At 34.8% G+C, this 24,432-nt stretch overlaps 1 protein-coding gene across 4 annotated transcripts in view; it reads left to right on the plus strand.

The window, feature by feature from the left end:
- Nucleotides 1-1,522: 1,522 nt before the first annotated feature.
- The window catches only part of NTRK2 (neurotrophic receptor tyrosine kinase 2), a 400,497-nt gene continuing 377,587 nt past the window's right edge, over nt 1,523-24,432 (plus strand). Inside the window, exons 1-2 of one of the 4 annotated variants that reach the window (XM_074280190.1) lie at nt 1,523-1,743; nt 2,325-2,938. In XM_074280190.1, coding sequence (XP_074136291.1) covers nt 2,727-2,938 — 212 coding nt within the window. In that variant the 5' untranslated portion in view covers nt 1,523-1,743; nt 2,325-2,726. The remainder of the gene's footprint in view (nt 1,744-2,324; nt 2,939-24,432) is intronic. The other 3 variants (XM_074280189.1, XM_074280191.1, XM_074280192.1) reach the window with 3 other exon arrangements.

Here is a 24,432-nt window from a genome sequence, read left to right on the forward strand (position 1 = left end):
CCCGGACCCCGATCGCAGCCCTCTGCCTTAGGTTTTGCTACGGCCCGTACGAATCCTGGGGTTGGGGGCTGGGAGAAGGCGAATGAGGTGAACAGACGAGAGAGTCGCTCAGGGATGCTCACGGCGGCGTAAGGCACCGCTGGGCACGCATCTGGCGCAGGAGCAAACAGACCGCAACCTCTCTCTCGGTAGCACTGGCGGTTTGTACAAGTGTGCGAGGATTCTCTCCCGCACGGGGGCGCTCGCGTCTTCAGACGTCTCAGGCACTGCGGCGGCTTTTCCTAGCTTCCTTTCAAATTACTGCGGAAAAATATCCTCCCTGTAAGAGGCAGGATGGAGAGACGTTACATTCTTAAACACTGCACGCTGATGCCGGCCATTCCTCACGCACCCGGGCCCTTAGAGAGGCTATGTTTCAATAATCATCGGTGAACGGACGGGCTTGTTTTTCCCATCCCTTTTCCCCGGACCGGCAGCTTTCCTTATCCCTTCCTGGCTGACCAGGGCTCGGTGTGGGAGCGCGCGCACCGACACTCGCACCCGGGCGTACGCACCCAGAAGGTGCACACATTCGCGGCGGGGGGGAGGCAGGAGGCGCGAGAGACCTCCTTTGGAAAGACTGCGTGGCCCTTCCTAATGGCCTGCCTGGGAGCGGGCGCTTGCTTCCCAAGGAGGACTCCCCTCAGCCTGCCAGTTCAAATAACACAATAATCGGGGCTATAGGCCAAAGTTGCCGCAGAGCTCACGGGGAACCAAGAGCTGCCAAGGCGGCTGCGTTCCCTCCAGGGTGCTCCTTGAGCCTGGCGATCTCTCTCGGGCCATCGGGGTGTTGGAAAAGCTCTAGTTATCTAAAGCCCTGAGGTGATTTTAGATCCCCTCCATAGCTCCCCCCCCCCCCCCCCCGCCTTAGGCTGAGGGGGAAGGCAGGATCACAACACCCGCAGCCTTACATTGGAGTGTTAAACTCTAGTGCACTTTACAGATGAAAAATATATGTACCTGTTTTCCCACCTTAGGACCCCGCTCTCAGTGTCTTAGGTGGAATTGGGAAAGGAAGGACATTGAGGGGCAAAGGGCGGATTTCACACATGAAGAAAAAGAAATAGATGCTACTGAGAGAAAGGCAGGGTGAACGAGGGATTGGGGAAGAGATACAGCTCCAATGTGTAGTCCATCATTCTGTCCGTTTCTATATAATTATATACAGCGACATACGTCTATACTGGACGAGTGGGGTGTGTGTGTGTGTGTGTGTGTGTGTGTGTGTGTGTGTGTGTGTGTGTGTGTACGCGGCCGCTCTTATGTGTGCGTGCGTATGTGTGTGGACTCCCACACGCTTAGCGCTATCTGGATCTGGGCAGTAGCAGCAGTACCTCCCCTACTCTTCCCGCCCCCCCTCTTCTCCTCCCCCCCTCTCTGTTGCTTTTGTCTTGAGGGTGTTGTGGGTTTGTGTGGTTGGGTGTTTTTTTTTTTTTTTTTTTTTTTGGTGGATTTTTTTTTTTTTTTTTTTTAAATTTCAGACTAATTTTCTGGAGTTTCTGCCCCTGCTCTGCGTCAGCCCCCACGTCACTTTGCCAGCAGTAGCAGTGGCGGCAGCGGCGGGGGCTCCTGGAATTGGGCTGGAGCGGGAGCTGGGGCTGCTTCATCCTCGGCTGTGCGAGGAGGAGGACAGAGCCTCCCGCCGGGAGCACTGAGCCAGGCGAGAGGCGCCGCCGCCGCTGCCGCCGGACTCCGTCTGTCTGGGTGAGGAGCTAGCTGGCGCTCGTGGGGCCGCTGCCCGCAACTCGGCTCCTTGCTTGCCCGAAGGGTGACACAGAAGGGGCCGGGAGGTGGGAGCAGCCCCGAGGCTTCCCCAGGTAGGAGTGCAGGGCGCAGCCACCTGCCGGGGCGCCGGGGCTGCTCTGCGTGGGGTTCGCCGCTGCCCCGGCTCCCAGCTCTGGCACTGCGGCCGCTGCGGATTTTGCAGCATCATCTGGGGAAGATTTGTTGCGAAGCCGCCTCCCGAGCTCAGCTCTGCCCCAGAATCGCGTTCTCTCCCCCCGGCATGAAGTCGCTGAGGGGTGTCCCGTGTTCTTTAATGTACCTGCTTCTGAGGGCTCCCGGGGATCCAACGCCTCCCCATGGCCCGCCGCAGGGAGGGGGTGGCGGTGCAGGAACATCCCTCCTGCGAGTAGCATCGGGTCTCCTTTCCCCAGGGTCGGGGCCACGACCCACCCCCAGGGGTGACACTAAGGGTTGGATGGAGTTGTGGGAGGGAGCGTGTCCGTCACAAGCAGCGTTGGTCCCCTTCTCCCTCTCATCCGTGTTATCTGTTTGCCTCACAGCCTCAAGGTGCTGCGGCCATATCTTCCACCTCACATCTTGCTTCTGCTCAAGACTCAGCCCGGCTGGCTTTATCCCGGATTTGGCACAGGAGTGAGCCCCCAGGAGGGCAAGCGAGTCCCCACCCACAGAAGGCGCGTGGATATGCAACAGCGGCAGCATCTCCAGTAGTGCCCCCTGTGAAGAGGCTCAAGATGCCCCAGCTGCTCCCGCCGCTTTGAGCAGTGCACACCGGGACCCGACACACGCACAGAGTGCCGGGAGCAGAATTAAGAACGACCCCGTGGGAACAGGCCGGTTGGGGGCAGCAGGAGGCGCTTGGAGAGGGGGGCGGGGGGCGGGGTGGGGGGTGTGTTTGGGGGGCTAGAAAACATTTGAGCTTTGGCTGGCTTCTGTGGCTAGGGATGTTGTCCTGGAAGAAGTGTCATGGACTGGGCATGGCGCGGCTCTTGGGTTTCTGCTTGTTGGTTCTGGTTTTCTGGAGGGGCTCCCAGGCTTGCCCCACGTCCTGCACATGCACTACTACTCGGATATGGTGCAGCAATCCTTCTCCGGGTATCATGGCCTTTCCAAGACTGGAACCAAACAGTCCCGACCCAGAGAATATCACAGAAATGTAAGTATCTGTTACTATTCCTTCCTTAGCCAAAATACATCTTCTCTGCATTATCCATCATCACCTCCCAAAACACACGGTCTGGCAGGTAACCCTCTATTAAACCATCCCAAATCTGCATCTGAAGCAGCTGATTATTAGATTTGCCTATGGAAAACCTGTCCATTTCTTTAATCAGGGACATAACAGGAAAGCAAGAGTTTGTTTTTAAAAGGAGGTTATGTTTGGGTTTTTTTTTTTTTCCATTTACATCTCTATACCATGTAATATATATTTTCTATTTCAAGGACTTGTTTGTTCATTTCATATACAATATGTGCCTATGTGTGACTTGAATTTGAATTACTTTTGGAGGTTGTCTTTATAAGATAGCATTGTGTTGTGCAAAACGAAGTTAAAACAATTCTCTATAGAAGAGGAGACCCCTGAAAAAAAAAGAATTAACTATCTGAAATCTGTTAAAAGAGGTTAGTATCCCTTTTTCGAGTTTTGGAGTTAACCAGTTTTCATATTTCATTTCCATAGATCAAATTTTGCCTGGGAGATTGTGTCTAGGGACAATTTTGAAAATGATATGTAAGAGGAGAAGTTCTATGTATTGAAATGCACTTGCTCAAAAGGGAAAATGTGATAGTTGGAAGCCTAAAAGCCTGGTCTGATTTAATTTAGACTTGACTTCCCAGAGATATAATTTTGAGACCATTTAGATTATAAATCTTAATTGCCCATTGAACAATTTCCTGGGAATAAGTTGGAAGATAAAACTATGTTAGTGCTAAGATGAGTGTTGGTATAAGAACACTGACACTAGGAATTTTCTAGTTTTTCAGATTCTGTTAAGAAGCCAGATCATTCATTCCCATATCCCCTTCCATGTTGTCCTGTCAGAAGTCACTGCTAGGCTGTTACTGATCAATGTCTTCAACTATCAAGTCCTTGATCACCTCTGGTAGATGAATAAATTCAAGGTTTCACGATTTTCTTTTGGAATCTGTAGTAGGATCTTTACCCCATCTCTTGATTTTTAGACAAAAAAATAGGATCAATTGTAAGTAAGGTTTGAGCAGAGGCCTTCTAGCTAGTAGTATACATGAATATTTCTTGTGGTGGGGGTAGTCATCTTTGAAAGAGTTCTCTAAATTTTATTTTTTTTAGCTTGGCTGCTGGTTACTTCATTTATTCTGTGGCACCCTTATTCAAAAGACCCCATCAGAAAGAAGGGGAATTTTCAGGCCTAATTTAGCTGACTTGTTCATTAATGAAGGCCAAATGGGAAAGGTTACTTAATACTTTAAGATCTCCATCTCTTTGACAGGTATAGTGGACCAAAACATAGCTAGAAAAGAAGGATACGGGGTTGAGCTATTTTATCCTATTGCTGATGCAGTGGAGTTTCTTGGTGTTAGTATGACATTCAATGTAAATGTGTTCTTACCAAAACCGAGTTAAAATTTGATTATTTCTTCCTCAGGAAGAGGAGGAAAAGTATATACTATTTGAACATATAATACTTTTCTTGATTCTGAACTATCGTTATAAAGTTCATAGAAACATCTTTTCTCTCATATTGGGGAATACATATGTAAGCAAGAGTGAAAAAAAGTGTCTTGAAGGATCTTGACCTTTAGTTGATTTTTTTCAGCTCTTAATTGAAAATAAAAAGCAAGAAAACTAATAATTAAAAGAAATTTTAGCCTATAGTATTCAGAACTGACCAAAATTCTATCTGCTTGGTTTTTATTGGCATAGGAGCTTCTGAAACAAGTTCATATTTAAAACATCCTATTTTTTTATCTACAATAGTAGCTTTTTATTATTTTATTTTAAAGGCTCTTTCTTTTAAACAAAGCTATTATCACTGTTATCCACTCCACGTAGACATATTGCTGATTGCTTTTTATGATTTATTTCCCTTTGGATTTGTAAAAGCCTTTGAAATGCAGGGAAGTCCGGGTAAGATAGTAAGGACAGCATAGGGATAAAGACATAGGAAAGGAATTCTTTTGGTTCTATTGGTCAGGTCTGAGGCCTGGAAGTTTTGGAAATTGAGAGTTACATTCTTTGATCTGCTTCCTGATTTTGTATGACCTTGCCTCAATCAGTTAACCTCTTGCTGCCTTAGTTTCTTCATCTGAATAACAGTTAATAATGCTTCTTTGTAAAGTGAAATGTAGAATCATTTGAAATTTGCTACTCTTTGAAAGTTAAAAAAAAATAGGACTGAAGGAGTTTGTCCGACCTTCAAAACTTATACCATGTTACTTGATTTTTCTTTTCACTGTTGGGCTCTTTATTGGGCATTTAAATATTTTTTTATCCCTCAGTGGATACCAGATTTCATTGTGAAGTGAGTAACATTTCTTTGGCATGTTATTGAGTCACTGTAGCATACTCAATATCATTTTGAAAAAAAAAAAGTCTCTTCTTTTTAAAGCACTGTTATAAAGTCTCACATTTGGCTTTTGTTCTTTATGGCAGAAATATCAGCCAACAGAATGTGAATAAGACCTTCAAAAGCATAAACAATAACATTGCTTTAAGATTGTAACTATTTTAGCACTTACATATGAAAAATAAGAGACCAAGTATTATGCAGGCACAACATACACCCTAATGCCCCAGAGTTGTTTAATAGAAGAAAATGAATAGCATATACTTATACACCTACACATAGGACATAGGATTTTACTTTGATTCTGATGTACACTTTGTAATCAGTTATTCCTTTTCCATTCAATGACTATGTTTATGGACCTTTTATGCAAACATCTTTCCTATTACCATGTCAACTTTCATACTATTTTCCATTAACACTATGTAAATAACTTATAACACTTTAGAGAATTAAATTGGTTTTTTTTTGAGAATGATTACAATTTAAATAGGTTTTCTTTTCTTTTTTTAATAAACCAAATATGAACAAAAACTAAACCTCAATTTAAGAAATCCCAACATATGAAAATTTAATATACACAAAAGAAAATAAAACTCTCTTAGCCAATTTGTTCAAAAATTTCAATCTCAGTCTGACTTTTGATATTTTAAATAAAATGTTATGATTCACAGGAACATACCATGCTGTACCAAAAAAAGTATACCTAGATATCTAAATCTGCCTTAGATAATTTTATTATACCAGTGCAAAGTTTAATTTTAGAATATCATTGTAACATGTAGAAATAAAGTAAAAACTTTTGTTTTAACCCTTGAATCAGCTACTTAAGACTATTTAAAAGCCTAAGTTCTTTGAAAGAGACAAGTACTATCTGACCAAAGCTTTAAAGACATAGACAAAGTGGTTCAAAAAATTACAAAAGTACTGATGTTCAATTCCAAGATTTCTTTTGAAAAAACTCCTTCTTTGCTAAACTTTGTTGGCTAGTAATAGCAGACATTTTATTGCAGCTTAAGATTTACAATGTCATTTATGTATCTTATCTCTTTTACCTCAGAAAATTATCTCGAGGTGGTATAGATATTATTATTACCATTTTGTAGATGAATAAATTGAGATCAGAAAAGTTGTAATTTGTCCATATTCAGTTTGTGTTGGAAGCATAATTCAAAGCTAGTTTTTCTTGGCTCCAAGTTTAACTCTTTCCACCAAATCAACTTCCCTTTATCATACTGGATTGGTCTAAAAATTTGTCTTGAGACAAAAAGTTCATGGTCTCTGCTTTCAAACTTCTTAACTGTAGTTTATTCTTGGCCTAGTTTAGAAGTTTTAAAGTTGTATCTCTTAATAGAATGGCAAGTGCAACAAATTGTTTTTAGAAATGTAAAAAATAATCTGCAATTAGATTTTACTGCTCAATAATGCTTTTCAGATCTACTGAAGAGCCTAGAGTGCTGGATTGTGTATGACATACATTTCAAAACCTCAAAGTGAATTTCTAGGGTAGTCGCATAAACTGCTCTAGACTTGTTAATAAATAAGGCAAGTCTAATTTCCGTCATAACTGATTTAAGATGACTTATAAGCCTGTTGAAAAACATCTTGTTTCATCAGTAAAAATATTGACAGTATTAAGCAGAATATATCACAGTTTTTGCATGTGTTATTCTTGTTGTTGTGGCATATGGCTGATCTTGGCAATATGGAGACTTTATTACTTTTTGTGAAAGAGTTGAAAAGACCCCATGACCCTTTTCTTTTCCCCACACTCTTCCAAATCTCCATCATTGGCTACACAGGAAAATGTTTGAGTCTCTTCTGAAAGTGATACTTCCTTGTGGGAGTTGGAGCTATAGAGTAATAGAAGGCCCTGCATTATATATTGTTACAAGCAAGTAATGGAATGTTGAGACAAAGTAAGGTACAACTCCCTAGAATTACCAGAGTTCAAGGTTTGTAACTGTTTTCAGCTCTTTCAATATCCAGTTATAAAAATGTATGGTCAGCCTTTCAGCTGTAATCCCTTTCTCCCTTAGAACCTTCTGTAGATTCTGACTGCATTTAAGTTAAAGGAGTGTTAAAAACTTAAGAGGGTTTATTTTTGGAGGGAGGGGATTAGGGTATGTATTTCAGACCTCCCTGCCCTCTTGAGTTTGTGGTGCTGATTATAGAAACTATTGAATCTCTTAAGGTTCCTCACAGTTTTATCATTTTATAGTTCTTTGAATTTAAATATTTTAGGAATCCTAAATGTGATTCCTACTATTTTATTGGTTCCTTTTAATAGAGGTCATGCAAACTTGTATTCTGCTAATATTTTACCTAAGGTGGCTTGGCCCTGTAATAATGAATCCAATATTATTGGTTACCATTGCTCGCTTCCATACCATTTGGAAAGTGCAACATGAAAGTATTACAGATTAAAAGTAAGAGAATCTAAATAGTCTTGTTCAATCTCAATAATGTTAAAAACAAAATGATTCAAAAAAGTATATTCTACTGGGAAATAGTAAACTATAATGGAAAGTGATAGATCTGCTTTCAGGATATCTGTGACTTCAATCTGGTCATCAACCTCCCTGAACCTCAGTTCACTCATCTTTAAAGTAGAGATAATATTTATCCCACATATATTATGGGGCAGTAGAGCATTCAATTGATTAATATATGTGAATGTATTTTATAAATTGTGAATTACCATGCAAATATAAATTATTGATAAGACATGTGCCTATAAGACTTGGATTCGAGGAGATCTTGAATCAAATCTCACCTCATACAGTACCTAATTAGGGGACCCTAGGCAAGTCAGTTTATCTTTTATTATTTTCCTCACCTGGAAATGAGGTAAGAAATAGCATCTTCCTTAAGGAGTTATTCTGAGGAACAAATAAGACATTTGTAAAATGCTTTGCAAATCTTAACAAGTAAGCCATTGGTAGTACTATGTTTCTTCTGAAACAGGCCCTGTTTTGTGAACATTACTATTGTTACATAAAATAAATGATAATTCTTTTGGCAAGTCAATTTAAATAAAAAGGAAAAATGGAATAGGACAAAGGAAAAGTTTAAATAATATGATAATAGTAAGGACTGATAAGTCTGAGCTCTCATTGGATAAATTATACAGAACGGTTTCTTTCATTCAGTCATTCCCATGGTAACCTTGAACTGTTTGAGAGATCAGAGGTACATCAGGAAACTTTCAGGAAAAATGGAAATGAACTCCAATTTCTACTTATGGACTGAGATAAATTTGAGAAGAATAATGTTAATATTTTTGGTTTTCCTATGAGATAGACACTGCCATAGTCAGTAGTGATTATGTAATCATGCCTTTCTGCTATTTGATGGAGGAACTCAAAGCACTTGACATTAATTTTCTGGTTAGTACACACACACACACACACACACACACACACACACACACACACACAGAGGTGTATGGGTATTCATACACTTGGGTGTGGGTGTGGGTGTGTTTTTATATCTATTAGCTATCTAACTAAAATCACTTCTTGTTTCTGAACTTTCCAGTTATTCAACTAAGGTTGTTAACTTAGTTCAGCCTTGAACTCAAGAGAACAACTTGAGAATTAATTTTTTTAAATCAAGAATTATGATTTACATGGTTCCTATGACTTGCCCCTAGGACTAAGTAATAGTATAATGATGTTAGCACTTCTATTCATACCCAACTTCTCTGTTAGATAGCTTCATGTGTTTTACAAACATCTTCTAATTTATACTTAATAAAGAACTTTTTAATAGTTAGGGAATATAGATAAATGGAATAAAATAATTGATATAATAAAATAAAATGATAGATAATCTTTAATTTACTAGTGGAGAAATAGGAGGTTAAAGTTGCCCAGAGTCATGAGGAATTTCAAGATTTAACTAAGAATACTCTCTAAACCCTATTTCCAACCCAATGTTCTCTCCAGTAGAACAGTATTTATCAAATTGGAAACACTTGTCCTAGAAAAGTCATTAAGAGAGTTTCAAGCACTAAGTAGCTATTTCATGGTGATGTTCAGCAATGTCCAACTCTATGTGACCCCATATGGGTTTTCTTGGAAAAGATACTGGAGTGGTTTGCCATTTGTTTCTCCAGTTCAGATGAGAAAACTGAGATAGACTGAGACTTGCCTAGGGTCACACAGGTTGTAGATGTCTGAGGCTAGATGTGAACTTAAGTTTTCCTGATGAGTCTCCTAACTTCAGTCCCATAAATTTATGCACTATGACACCACCTAGCTGTCCAATATAACTATTTAATGGTGAACTTTACAAGTTAGTTAGACTGGTCTTTTCCCAACTGGTCCTGCTTCCTTAGGTAAAGTAAAATCTCAGGCAATGTACATCAATAATGTTAATACCTAATGGTTACCTAATACTTTAAGGCCTATTATTTCATTGCTTCACTATGGATATTCCAGGGTTGTGACATTTTGCCCTCTTTTTAAAGCACTTTTAGTGATAATCTCCATAAAATGCATTGTATATTTTTCTGTATTTTAAAATAAATACCATTTATTCTCTTCTGAATGATTTAGTCATCCTTATAAAATAATTTATTGTATGCCAAAAGATCATGCCAGGCTAATTTTTTCCTCCCCAGGTTAAATAGTTAGGAAAATTCAAATAACACTATAGGTTTAGCATACCCAGATTTCAATCAAGCACTTGATAAAGTTTTTCATACTATCCTTATGGATAAGATGGAGAAACATGGACTAGGTGATAGTACATAGCACAGTAAGTTCAGATCTGTTTTAGTTACTCCACCTCCAAAAAATTAGTTAAGAAGTATATGTCAGCTTAGGAAGGAAAATGAAAAGTTGGGGAAATCTTAAAATGTTACAAATAATTATTTAGCATAAACCAAAATTCATTTAAGTACTTAAAATTTATGAGTTATGGTGATTTGTAGCAGTGGGGTACAAAGGTATTTTGTCTAAAATAAGAGAGGTGGTAGTTCCATTGTTCTCTGCCTTGATCAGACTATTTTTTGGAATATAGTGTTTACTTCTGATTACCACATTTTAGGAAAGAAGGTGATGAGATGACTAAGATGGAAAAGATCTTTGAGGCCATATGAAAACTGACCGAAGAAAGTGATTAGGAAAATTTAACTTAGAGATGAGAATACTGGTATTATTTTGCTTGACTTTAGGGTTCAGAGCTAGTTGCAGTTGATGGTAGTTTCTTTTTTTTTAAATTAAAGCTTTTTATTTTCAAAACATATGCATAGATAATTTTCAATATTCACCCTTGCAAAACCTTGTGTTCCAATTTTTTTCCATCTTCCTTTTCCCTCCACCTCCCCTAGAAGGCAAGGAATCCAATATATGTTAATCATGTGCAATTCTTCAATACATATTTCCACAATTATGCTGCACAAGAAAAAGATCAAAAAAGGGAAAAATGAGAAAGAAAACAGAATATAAGCAAAACTACAACAAAAAAGTGAAAATTTCTATGTTGTGATCCACACTCAGTCCCCACAGTCCTCTCTTTGGGTGCACATGGCTCTTTTCATCACAAGATATTAGAACTGGTCTGAATCTGAGTGGTAGGTTCAAATAAACAAATTAGGGTACATGTAAAGAAAATTTTCAATAAATAGAGCTACCAAAAATTGAATAGATTGCTTGGGAAGTTACACATTTTTTGCCATTTGAGATTTTCAAGTAGAAACTAGGGATATAGAGTTGATTTTTATTGAGGCAAAGAATGAAAAGGGTTGAATTCTGAACTTGAAGTCTGAAGACTTGAATTGATTTCTGATATTTACTAAGCTATTTGCCCTCAGGTTAGTTCACAGAATCATAGATTTATCAGTTTGTAATGGGAAGCAACCTTTCAGTCAGCAAATCAACAAGCATTTATTAAGTACCTACTGTGGTCCAGGCATTGTGTATTTACCTGTCATCTAATCCATCTCAATTTTACAGATAAGGACACTTGAGGTCCTGAGAGATTAAGATCAAAGTCACAAGAAAGATAAAGGTGTGGTTTCTGAGGTCCCTTGATTTCCAAATCCAGAACTTTTTTCCATTGCCTCTTCATTTCTTTGGGTTCCTGCTTCTTCATTTTGGAATAAGGAATTGGAACAGTGATACTTGCATAAGTTAATTCACAGGGCTGCTGAGCAGATCCAATGAGATTGTATTTGTCAAATGCTTTGCAAACCTTAAAACACTATATATGTGCCCAGTTATCATAATTACCATCATTCTTATTTTACATTTGATAATGTATATAAGATATATAGATATAAGATATAAGAATAGTCTTGGGATAAATTTTTATATTACTATTGCTCTTTTGTTTGGTTAGTGAACTTGTATAAATAGCTTTAAAAAGGCCATTTTTTAAAAAGGTAATTGAATTATTACCAAATAATTACCAATAATAGGAAGTAAGCATATCTTTTGTAGGCTCACTGAAAGCATCCTTGGAACCACACCAATTACATATAGGATGATAGGGATTAATTGTACTTCATGATTTTCCTATATAATTTTGATTTCTTCTAGATCTCTATGTTTTGAAAGTTTTTCATTCTTTGTAATTTGGAGATTATGCATACCTGCTGAAATGAAATCTATAAAAATATTGTTTAATCTTTTATTAATAAATGATATCCAGTGATCACAGGCAACAATTTTTTTCATGAAAATGATTTTTAAAGGATATTTTGAGGTCTGTATTTGTAGTATAGAAATTTATCATTTCTCAATTTATGAAAGATACTGAACTTCTGAAGCATGTTAACTTTTTTTTTTGGTACTCTTTGAGGTTCCTTCTGGCTATGGATTTCTGTGTGATTCTATTATGTTTTAATTCAGTGAGGACCATTCAAGTACTTAAGATAGAGGTTCTTGATGTAGGGATTTATGAACTTATTTTAAATTATATTTTGATAACTATCTCAGTGAAATGATTTTCTTTATAATCCTATGTGTTCTATTTTATGCATTTAAAACTATTATTCTGAGAAGGGGTTGATAGATTTTATCAGGCTGCAAAAGATTTCTCTGATAGAAAAAAAGTGTATCATGTTTCCCGAATTCCCCTGCTATTTCATCTTTCTATTCTTATAGTGAATAATATATGCCAAAATACTAATTTTTGGAGGCAATGAGATTTAAATGACTTACCAAGGTCACATTAGCTAGTAAGTTTGGCCAGAGGTGAACTAAGATTAACTTAGATGACTGACTCCAAGATCAATCATCTATCACTGTACTATCTAGCTAACCTGTCAATGACTTATTATTTCTGATTATACCCCCATTGACTTTCACCCAAATTCTCTCTGTCATGCTTCCCTTTTCCCTGGTTCTTGGATTTCATCACATAAATTTAATTTCTTGATATATAATAATATATAATGTTCACTTCACTTCACTTCACTTCTTTTGCCCATTTTATTTTATTTTTTTTAATAAAGCATTCTCTCTTAGAGTCATATTCTGATCAGGAGTATCAGTCAACTGAGATTCAGAGATACTTAGGAAATTATATATGTCTTATTGTGTTAGGCTGTTTAGTTCACTTTATGTGCCAACTATATATTTTTTCATCTTTGTATTGGTATAAAAGGCCATGGGATACTGGTACTTCTTAAAGATTTTCTTTTGTGAACTTTTTGGTATCTCAAATGTTATTCATACACTGTAGCTACTCTCTATAGTTGGTGGCAATCCAGTGATGTGCAAATTAAATGGAACATAGAAAAATGGTTGAATTTATTGACATACTGTAAAACTCATTTTTATATCTTAAAATCTTTAAATATGAAATATATGCTTCTTTCATGGTAATTACTTCTCTGACATGACTTAGCATCAAGTTCATAAGATTTTGTCATATTCTTTCATTCTTTATTGTAAAAGCACATTTTTATATATAACAATGGATATTGATCATACCTTTTATAAACAGCCTTGCTTTTAGGTATAATCCATAACTTTTCAGGGCTTTAAATCTGGTGGGTTCCTATGCCACCTTCATCTCTTGGTAAGCTTTTAAACCTTTTATAACATTGGTGTGATGTCTTGATGTGCTATTCCATCTCCATTTGAGAATTTCTATAATTCTGGTACAAATCTACTTCTCATCATGTCATTGTTTCACTGGAGAAAAAACTTTTCTTCCCACTGATTAAAAAAGTAAAGTAAAAGTGAAAGTTAAAAAAATCTCTAAAATATCTAAAGGGAGGATTAATAACAGTTAACATTTTTATAGCTCTTACTGTGTGCCAGGCAATGTGCTAAGCACTTTACAATTATTATGTCATTTGACCTTCTGAACAACCCTGGGAGCTATTAATAATCCTATTTTACAGATGGTAAAACCAGAGGTTAAATGACTTGCTCAACATCACACAGTTAATAAGTATATGAGGATGGATTTCAACATGGGTCTTACTCTTATCAATTACACCACTTGCTGCCTGAAAACGATTATTAGATCTTGTGGCTAAGATAAACTTCTGATTTCAGTTTTTGGTAGATAGATTCTTGATTGAGAAAATGAATTTCATAATTATAAAATACCTTTCCCTAAACTTTAATGCTCTAGTTTTTGTATTATTTTGATTATGACAAGTGTTTTTTTTTTCCTTTTCTTTTGATTGTTGGTTGTTCTTGTTATTGGTCTTTTCATTATTCTAATTTCAAAATGTTTACATTATACTGAAGAGGAGTCATTAATAACTTTTCTAGTTTTCTGAGAATTAATTTAGCCATTTCACAGCACCAATTTGTTAATTCATGATGTGTTTTTTATTTTCAACCATACTTTATGCTTCAGTATGACTGATCTTGTTTCTTCATTGACTTGAAGAACCCTTGAAACATTAAGCCTTACGCACATCAAAAAGTATGTTATCTCTAACAGTCATTGAAGTGTGATCTTTTTTTTTGTTATTCAAAAATAATTCCTTAGAGTAATATTTATTCTTAAAAACTAAAGAATTTGAACAACAAAAGAGAGCAATGCAACACATATATCTGGAACAGAATTAATTGTTCATCTGAAAGAGAACTAAGTTAAGTTATGGGAACCAGTTCCATCTCCTTTTACTTGATGAAGATTGGATTTCTGTCATCCTAATGTCAGAAATAGCACACCACACACATGATAATTGCTGTAACCATATAAAAGCACATCAAAATCATTGCTTGTTCCAAGTATTTTACACAACATATTAAATAAAAAAGTTATATCTCTTTCTTTTTTTAATTTCTTATGACTAAATCAATTGATTTTTATCCTTTTCCTCATCCTTTTGAGCTTTGCATTATTTGACACATTATCTAATTTTTCTCTGATACATTTTCTACTTTTAGATTCTTTGAGACACTATGCTCTTAAGGTTTTGTCTTATTCCTTTTAAATTTCATTTTCATATCTTTTGTTTTTACAACACCCCTATTTTCAAATATGTCCTTCCCTTCTCCTAGGTAAGCCATCTTTTTTTTAACCAATATTTTTAAAAAGAAAAAATAAAAATAAGTTCTATCAAGTTAATTAGGCTATCAACCAACTCTTTTAGCATATGCAGTATTTGACATTTCTCCAAAGAAACAAGGGAGATGTATTTCCTCGCTCTTGTATAGGACCAAACTTGGTCATCATAATTTCATAGCATTAAATTTGGGTATTTTAAAATTTTATATTTTATTTATATATTTTATATATCATTGTGTGTAATATTTTCTAGTTTTTCTGGGTCCTGCTTAATTCACTCTGCATCAATTTATATATTTTCTCATCTTTTTCTGAAATCTTCATTGCTTCTTATGGAATAGTAGTGTCTTACTGTATTCATGTATTCAGTTTTCAAAAGTTATTTTCCAGTTGATAGACAATTTCAAAGTCCTCACATATTAAACATTTCTTTTGGGAAGAGTGAAACCTTGTGTTAGATGTTAATGAAGCAAAGTACAAATAATTTTTTCTTTCTTAGTTTTGAGATGAAGTATAAAGGAAAATATTTTTTGGCTTATTCTGGACCCGATAGGAAAGTAAAGAAAAGCAAAGTTGACTTTTTATGAATGTATTTTCTTCTCCCATCCCCTTTAACCACATTGTTAGGTCAGGATTATTGTTATTGTCAGGATTATGACAGGAGATTTCTACTTTAAGTTTTATTATTTCTTGACTAGAAACAAATGCTGAATGGAAAATGATCGGTTTCCAAAGTTGTTAAATAGTAGAAAGAACTCTGGATTGATGAGAACTGAGTTTGAATATTAATTCTGTCCTTGTTTGCCATGTAACTTGTGGATTTATCTTTAAAAACTTATGGATTTATTCCTCTTTGGATTCTTTCTAATATATATTTTGTATTTCTTCATCTTCTTAAGAAAGGAATATTGTGAACAATTTAGCCTCTTAGAGACTCACATTCTTCCAGATCATGGGCATAAATGATGCCTGATACCCACTATTTATATAGCATTTAAGGTATATAGAGCTTTATATATGTTAATTCATTGGATCCTCATTACATCTTTATGATTAGGTCATATTATTATCCTTATTTTACATATGAGGAAACTAAGGCACAGAGAAGCTATGATTTGTTGAAGGCCATACAGTTCGTTCAGATTTGAGTCACAATTTAAACTTCCATCTTTTTTATTCCAATTCCTGTGTTCTATTCACTGAATTGCCTAGTTCTACAATTGTTGCTAAAAATAATAAATATAATTGAGACAAATTACTTGATCAGCTATTCTTCAAATAATGTGATGGTGCCCTACTCCAATCTTAAGGGGATAGCTGAAGGGCATTTTAAAGAAACCATTGCAGATAGTCCTGTAATTCAGTCTTACAGTTTTCTCAAAAAAGCTGGAAGGCAAACAAAACATATTTAAGATAGCTGAAATCTTTTAACAAAAAAAAAAAATTGCAAGAGCATCAGATTCTCCTCTCAGATATTTTGTGAACTCTTCCTACTCCAAGGATATTGATCTTTTGAGAGAAAGAGAAATGCTTCTTTGAGATGTAATGTCTCTTCTCAACTAAGTTGTAATCGCCTTGCTGGTATGGTCCATATTCTTGGAGGGCTGTCCCTCCTTAGTTGTCATTGATGCTGCTCAGAGAACTGAAAAAATAGAAATATGCATTAAATGAATTTATCTATATACACATTTGTGTGTAATGGCAATCATCTCGATAATGGGAGGGGAGGGAAAAAGGGGGGGAAAGAAATTTATGTGATAACTTTATTTAAAAGCTATTTAAAAGAAATAACAAATTGTATATGTATAATTTGCAGTTTCATGTGCAATCATCTTTTAAATGTGTGTATATATATACATATATATGTGTGTATATATATACACTATGTTATCGAAATGTTTGTTTTATTCCATGAATTAAAAATAAATTTTTTTAAAAAAGAAACAGCTCAAAGCCACATCTTTTTTTATGGAAAGCCATTCCTAGATCCTCCTAGTTGTTGGTGCTCTCCCTGTCTCTGGTTCTTCCAATAATTTGTATTTACATTTCATTTCATTGTCTATAAACAGGTGTCTTCGCCATAGTAGAATGCAAGCTCTCTGAGGGCAGGACATATGTCTTGTAATGCCTTACTTATTTTTTGAGGAAATATGATTTCATCTGTGTAAGTAATCTATTTTAATGAAGATCAGTAACTGGTGCAACTAAAGAGACTTAAAATAGTTGTGGGGGAAAGTAAATATATAATGAGAGATTAAGTAACTTGCTTAGAATAGCACAGCCAATAGATGTCAAATGCAAAATTTAAATACAACTCATTCTAACTCCAGTGCTGATCTTTTTTCCCAGGGATTCTTTATGTGAGGCCCATGAACTCCCAAGGAATATCTGGATAGATTTCAAGGAGTCGATGAACTTGGATGGGGAAATAAAAATATACACATCTTGATTTTCATTAACTGAAATTTGATAATTTCTTTAATAAAGAATATAAGCAGTAAATATTATTTTGAGACAGAGCCCATAGATTTCCCCAAATTGCCTAAGAGGTTAATGACACACAAAAACATTAAAAATCTGCTATTCTGTCCTTTACTCCATGTTGGTGCTTTTACATATACATAATCAGAGCTTAATAAAAGCTTATTGAGTTGAATAGAATATCCTCTGTTTTGTAATCCCTGAAGCTCCCAGTGACATTCAGATCTCAGTGTAAATCTAGATAGAGATTTGCTAGTTGGTTGTAAAAACTGGTTGATTTGAGGATATAGTGGAGTCTCAAGAGGCACTACACATGACAGAGCTCCAACCCTGATGAAACAGAGAGTGCACTTAGCTGAGAAAATGAAGAGGGTCAGAACAGAAAACCAAGAGAAGAGCCAGTCTGAAGAGGGAAAAGGAACTGAGAAAGAGATGAGTTCAAAGAGAAATAGAAATTATTGGGACACATGATCTTCAGCAAACAAATAGGTTTAATGAGTAAGATTTTTGTCTTTTGTGCCATGCAACAGCTAATAATGTAAGTCCCTTTGGATCAATTTCAATTTTCCCTATGACTGAATGTATATTGCCTTACTTAAATTCCGATGTGAAATTTCACTTATGATTTATCTTTTTAGCTTTACAGCTACATAGTGTTAAATCAGAAAAAAAATCATTGTTGTCTTTCCTTTTACATTGCCTACATTTCTCCTATATCTTTACCCACTCCCCTTCTTATAATTATTAAAGACCTATCCCTTATTATGTAAGTTTTTTTAAAAGAAGAGAAAAAACAGTCAACACATTGAAAAAATCTGCAATGTTCTACACCCATGGGTCCTCCATGTGCAAGGGAGTGGGAGAAGACATTTTCTCCTGTCTCTTATTTGGAGCCAAGTTTGGTCTTTATAAATTTGCAACATTGAGTTGTGATTATTTTATAATTGTTGTTCTTTCTTTCCATTTACATTGTTGTAATTACTGTATATGTTATTTTCCTGACTCTTTTTACTTTGTAACAATCCTAAGTTTTTCTACTGACAGTAATAATATTCTATTACAGCCATGCATTTCATTTCTCTTACTAATGATTTGGAGTATTTTATGTGTTTGTGAATAATTGGCAGTTCTTTTGAGAACTATTTGTTCATATCCTTTGACCAATTATCTATTGGGGAATAATTATTAGACTTACATATATTTATTGTTTATATATCTTGGATGTCAAACTGTTAGAGAAATTTGACACAAAATTATAGTTTTTTTTTCTTATTTAATCATTTCCCTTCTTATCCCAGGAGCATTTATTTTGATCATACATAATGTTAGGTGATAATTCACATGAAAGCCATGGGAAGAATTCACACTACTATTTGCCTGGGAAAGTGTTATTTTGTTTGATTCTATGGTAAACCAAAGCAATTACTTATAGCAGGAAAGGATTTCAGAAATCATTTTCACTTTATAGGTGAGAAAATCCAAGTGGTTATGATTTGTCTGAGTTCAGTATTTGAACTCAGATTCTGTGATTCCAGTTCCATTGTACCAGACCACACATTTAGAATAAATTGAAATTTACTTGTTTTCAAGCAGACAAATTGAATTTCACACAGCCTCAGTTTACAATTTTTAAATTGATTTCTTTTTATTATTGTTACACTAACTTCCAAATATATCCCTCCCCTTTTTCATACAGCTATCACTTATAGCAAAGATTTTTTAAAAAAAGAGATAAGACATCAGTTGATCAAAGCCAACTAACACATTGATTATATTCAGTTATATATGTTATTCATATTCCATAACTGTCTTCCATTTCTGCAGTGTAAGGACAAAGATCCATTTTCTCAGCTCTTCTTTGAATCTAAATTTGGTAATTAACATTAAGAGCATTCAGTTTTACTTTATGCTTTCCCTATATGTTTTTGTAGTTATTGTGTACTCTAGAGAGAGATTTGCTAGTTGGTTGTAAAAACTGGTTGATTTGAAGGATATAGTGGAGTCTCAAGAGACTTGATTTTATAATTTTGTATCAATTCATAGAATTGAAGCATTTTGTCATTTCTTATAGTAAAGTGATATTCCATTTTGTTAATGTAATTGTTATTAATGTTGTGTAACCACTCTTCAGTTGATTGAGTCTTACTTCTTCCCCCCCACCCTCAGTTCCTTGCTACCACCAGATAATGCTCTTGGCATATCTAAGTTCTTTATACTCATACCCTTTTGAGGTATAGAATAAGTGGATCAAAGTATATGGACATGTTATTCACTCTTTGAGTAAAAATTTCAAATGTCTATTGACCACTGAATTATTAGACCACTACACTGCTTTATTCATAAAATATTAGTGAGACTTTTTTCCTGCACTCCCTCCATTAATGATTATTTCCAATTTTTATTATCTTTGTCAATTTTCTCAATGTTAAGCAAAACTTCAGATGTCTTTTGATTTTTCATTTCTCTTATTATTTGTGATTTGGAGTAATCTTTCCTTTGATTGCTAGTAATGTGTATTTTTTTTTGAGAACCACTTGTTCATATGCTTTAACCACTTAACTTTTGTGTTAGTACCCTCTCACGACAGTCAGACTCTTTTCAGAGATATTTAATACAGATATTTTCCCAAATTTACAATTTCCCTTCTTATCCTAACTACATTGTTTTTGTTCATTCAAAAGTTTTTTATTTTTATATAAATGAAGTTATTTTATCTTTTGTGATAACTTCTATTCTTTGATCAATTCTTTCACTTGCCATTATTTTAAAATGTACTTGATATTGGTCTCTTCTAATTTTTTTTTTGTTGTGTGATTTTTTTTAATGGTTGCATAACCATTTTGAGATGATAGTGATTTGTTGTATAAGATATTGGTCTAAACGTGTGTGTGTGTGTGTGTGTGTGTGTGTGTGTGTGTGTGTGTATGTACCCTTCTGGCATTCTGGTGAAACTTGAACCCATTCTTAGAACAATGATTTTAAGTGCAAAAAATACGTAACATTGCCAAGGAAATAAATTATAATGAAATATAGTTATCCCTCCCCCCCAAAAATGGGTCTTCTTTTCAAGTTCATGGATCATAGGTCCAAAATAATTTCTGCTAAATTGTTTTCCAGTTTTCCTAGCAATTCTTTTAAAATATAGTTTTTCACCCAAGTACCTTTTATAAATATTTAATAAACAGTTTTACTGAGTTTAAGTATTTCTGATTTCTTATCTGTTCCTTTGATCTACTTTTCTATTTTTAACCAGCATCAAATAATTGTGATTATTGCTGTTTATAGTATAATTTGAAATTTGAAAGTGGTCTTTTCCATTCATTCCAATTTTTGCATCATTTCCCTTAGAGCTTTTATTTTTTCTTCTCTAAATTGATTTTAGTTTGTTTATTCTATAAAACACCTCCTTGACAGTTTGATTGAATCACTAAATCTGTAAATCAACTTAGGTAATAACACCATTTATGTTATATTGGCACAGTCTAATCATGATCATGAATATCCCTACAATTTTAAAAACATTCTTTATTTCTTTAAAGAGTCTTTTGTTGTTTCATTTTAAAGATCAATTATATTAATATATTTTATGGTTATTCTGAATAGAATTTTAAAATTTCCTTTAGGTGTGTGTTGTTATATGATTTTTTGTATTTAATTTGCATCCCAACATAGATACCATAGATACTAATTGTCTCAGTTTATTTACTAATTCTTTGAGATTTTCTAGGTAAACTCTCAGGTCACTTGTACATAGGACTAATTTTGACTCCACTTTGTTAAAATTTATACTTTCAAAAATTTATTTCTCTTTTCTTATTGAAATTGCTAGATTTGAAAAGCTGTCTTAAAGAATAGCTGAGAATAAGGCATATTTACATTACTTCTGTATTTTTGTGAAAGATTAAGGTAGCATTGATCAATTTAGTAAATATTCCATTTGGAACTTAATACAATAAGACCATGTTATTGTAAAGAAGTTAATAAATGTTTTACTTACACACACATCAATCTGTCTCTCTATCTAGCCATCTAGACATATATTTATTGATATATATATATATCTATCATATTGATATATATATGTGTATGTGTGTGTGTGTGTGTGTGTGTGTGTGTGTGGTGTGTGTATGTGTGTGTGTGTATGTATCCATCCATCCATCCATCCATCCATCCATTTATCTACATCCATCCATTCACCTATCAATCTATCTATCTATATTTTGTTCAAACCCAGAAATTCATTTGTGTGAAGCATTTCTATCCTGGAAACTTCCTCTAGCAATATGGATTGATAACATAACATTAACATTGATCTATAACTCAGTGAGTTTTCTAGGGGTTGAAATTCCTTGCATTTTCCTATAATGATAGAATACCACATACCTTACTGCTCTGTAAACCTGGATATGCTCATTGCCCGATAAAAGTTCTTCTATCTAGGGAGTACCTGAAATGCAATATAAAAATTCATCAGTTAAAAAGTTATAATAACCTTTTCTGTGCTACTATTAGAACTTCAAGAATCCTCTTATTATGTTAAGTGGGCTTATACTGACTTTCCATGTAATAGAAATCCATGGTTTACACCAATAGCATATAACCAATGTGTTTGTTGCCACATTGGGTATTTTTTTTTTTCACAGCAGAGATGGGGAAAATTAAAAAAAAAAAAAAAAAAAAAAAGAGTAAATGTGCCAGAGAGACTTAGTTCGGGAAGTTGCTAAATACCATCTTTTAACCTTGGAAGCACTCCATATTTCTCTTTTACCTTTAAAACTTCCTATAAAAAATTTAACATCTTTTAAAATTCTGACCTGGTTGTTTTCTGCAGTCAGTTAACCTTTGCTGATCTTCCCTCTTTGGACTCAGATAGTAAAGAGCAATATCATGGATCTTTTCACTCACAAAAAGTTGAACCTTTTAACAGAAGTGAAAATGGTACTTACAATTAAGTTTTTTCTCACCATCATTATACACATTTTCTTGACTTTATCCTGAGTTTATACACACAAATATATGTGTGTATATTATATGTGTATATACATATAAGTATGTACATATACATATGTGTGTATATTTATGCATGTATTTTCTTTTAAACATGGTGAGATAGCCCTTAATAGTAAAGATTTTTCAAGGAATTTGTATAATTTTAAATTTAAATTTAAAATTTGTCTTTCTCTTTCTGCAAAACTGCTTTTCTTTAGTGACTATCTTTTGCTTATAGTTATGCTTCTCCCTGATAACTGTCACTCTAATCCCTAATCTAGAATGCAAGTTTTGATAAAGATTAATTTGGGAGGCCAAATCAGTTTGAGTAAAGATTGTCCCCCCCCATTCTTTACTTCCTTCTCTTCAGAGTCCAGCAACCTTTAAATAATGATCCCTAACCGGTATCAGAATAATAAAAGACCTCTTCTATTTCCTTTTTACTATTTTCCTTTCTTTGTTTCTTCTCTCTCTCTCTCTCTCTCTCTCTCTCTCTCTCTCTCTCTCTCTCTCTCATTCAGTGTTTATCATTTTCTTTGTGCTTTTGTATATCCTGAGACCTGAAGCAGAAATATTAGAACATAAATAACATTTCCTCCTGTGAAATTATTTTGTTCAAATGGAGGCCATGGGCAATGGAAAGGTTATTTGTAAGTAATTTCTTTTGACCTCCATGGTGATTAAGATTCTTTCAGATTCTTTTTTGAGGCATATCTGGTTTCAAATAGTGGAAATTCTTAAGTACTAGTTATAAATTGTAAAGTTAATTGAATTGAAGGAAAGGAGAACAAGGAGAATTTGCATGTGGATGTCAACAGTTTTTGACAAATTAACCTCTTGTTAGTCATTCTTTGAATATTCTCTCTGAAAAGGAATAATGTTTGAATATTCTCTCAGTAAACAAGAATAAGATCACAATTGGGCTGTCAAAATCTTTTTGTGGGTTACATTGGTCTTAGAGGTCCTTGAAAAGCCTGAGAAGATGAGAGAATGAAAATATAAAAGATTTTAATTTGGACTAATCCTTTTTAATTTGTGATCTCTTTGTATCTTTTTATGTCTGCTGTTAATTAACTGTATGATCTAGGGCCAATTAATTTCATTTCCCTCATTGTCCTCTTCTGCAAAATGAATGGATTGGATGAGATTTCATTAGAGCTAACATTTTATGAAACTACTATTTCTAATTTCTCCTAAAAATCCAAGGGAAACTTTTTGGTATGAGTAATATACTCTAGAATCATACAAAATACAAAAGTGATAGCTAAATCATAGCATCATAGATTTAGAGATGGAAGACACCTTACAGGTGACCAAGTCCAACTCTATTTTATAGTCGAGGAAACTCAGATCCGGATATGGTGACTTCCTCAGAATGATAAAGATAATAATCAGTAGAAATAAAGTTTCATCCCAGGTACTTTGTCTGCAGATCTAGTGCTTTTTCTTCTTTATCAGACTATCTCCCACAGACAGGTTATTTCTTTAAAAATCCTTAACAATCGTATTTATCTAAAACCATCAGCAAGCACCATATGTAATGGGGACAAACTTGAACCGTTCCCAATAAGATCAGAGGTGAAACAAGGTTGCTCACAATCACCATTACTATTTAATATTGTATTAGAAATGTTAGCTTTGGCAATAAGAGAAGAATAAGAGAGTAAAGGAATTAGAGTAGGTAATGAGGAAACCAAATTATCACTCTTTGCAGATGACATGATGATATATTTAGAAACTCTAGAAAATCAACTAGAAAACTACTAGAAACAATTCACAATCTTAGCAAAGTTGCAGGATACAAAATAAATCCACATAAATCATCAGCATTTTTACATATTACCAACAAAGTCCCCGGAAGGGGACACAAAGAGAAATTCCATTTAAAATAACTATCAATTATATAAAATTTTTGGGATCATATCTATCAAGACAAAATCAGGAAGACAAAATAATTGTGTTCAACTACAAAACACTTTCCACACAAATAAAGTCAGACTTAATCAATTGGAAAAATACCAAGTGTTAATGGGTAAGGCCAAGCTAATATAATAAAAATGACAATACTACCTAAATTAATCTGCTTATCTAGTGCCATACCAATCAAAGCTCCAAGAAATTATTTCACACATCTAGAAAAAAT

The sequence above is a fragment of the Sminthopsis crassicaudata genome, chromosome 1 (assembly GCF_048593235.1).
Source record: "Sminthopsis crassicaudata isolate SCR6 chromosome 1, ASM4859323v1, whole genome shotgun sequence".
In the NCBI taxonomy this organism is placed as follows: domain Eukaryota; kingdom Metazoa; phylum Chordata; class Mammalia; order Dasyuromorphia; family Dasyuridae; genus Sminthopsis; species Sminthopsis crassicaudata.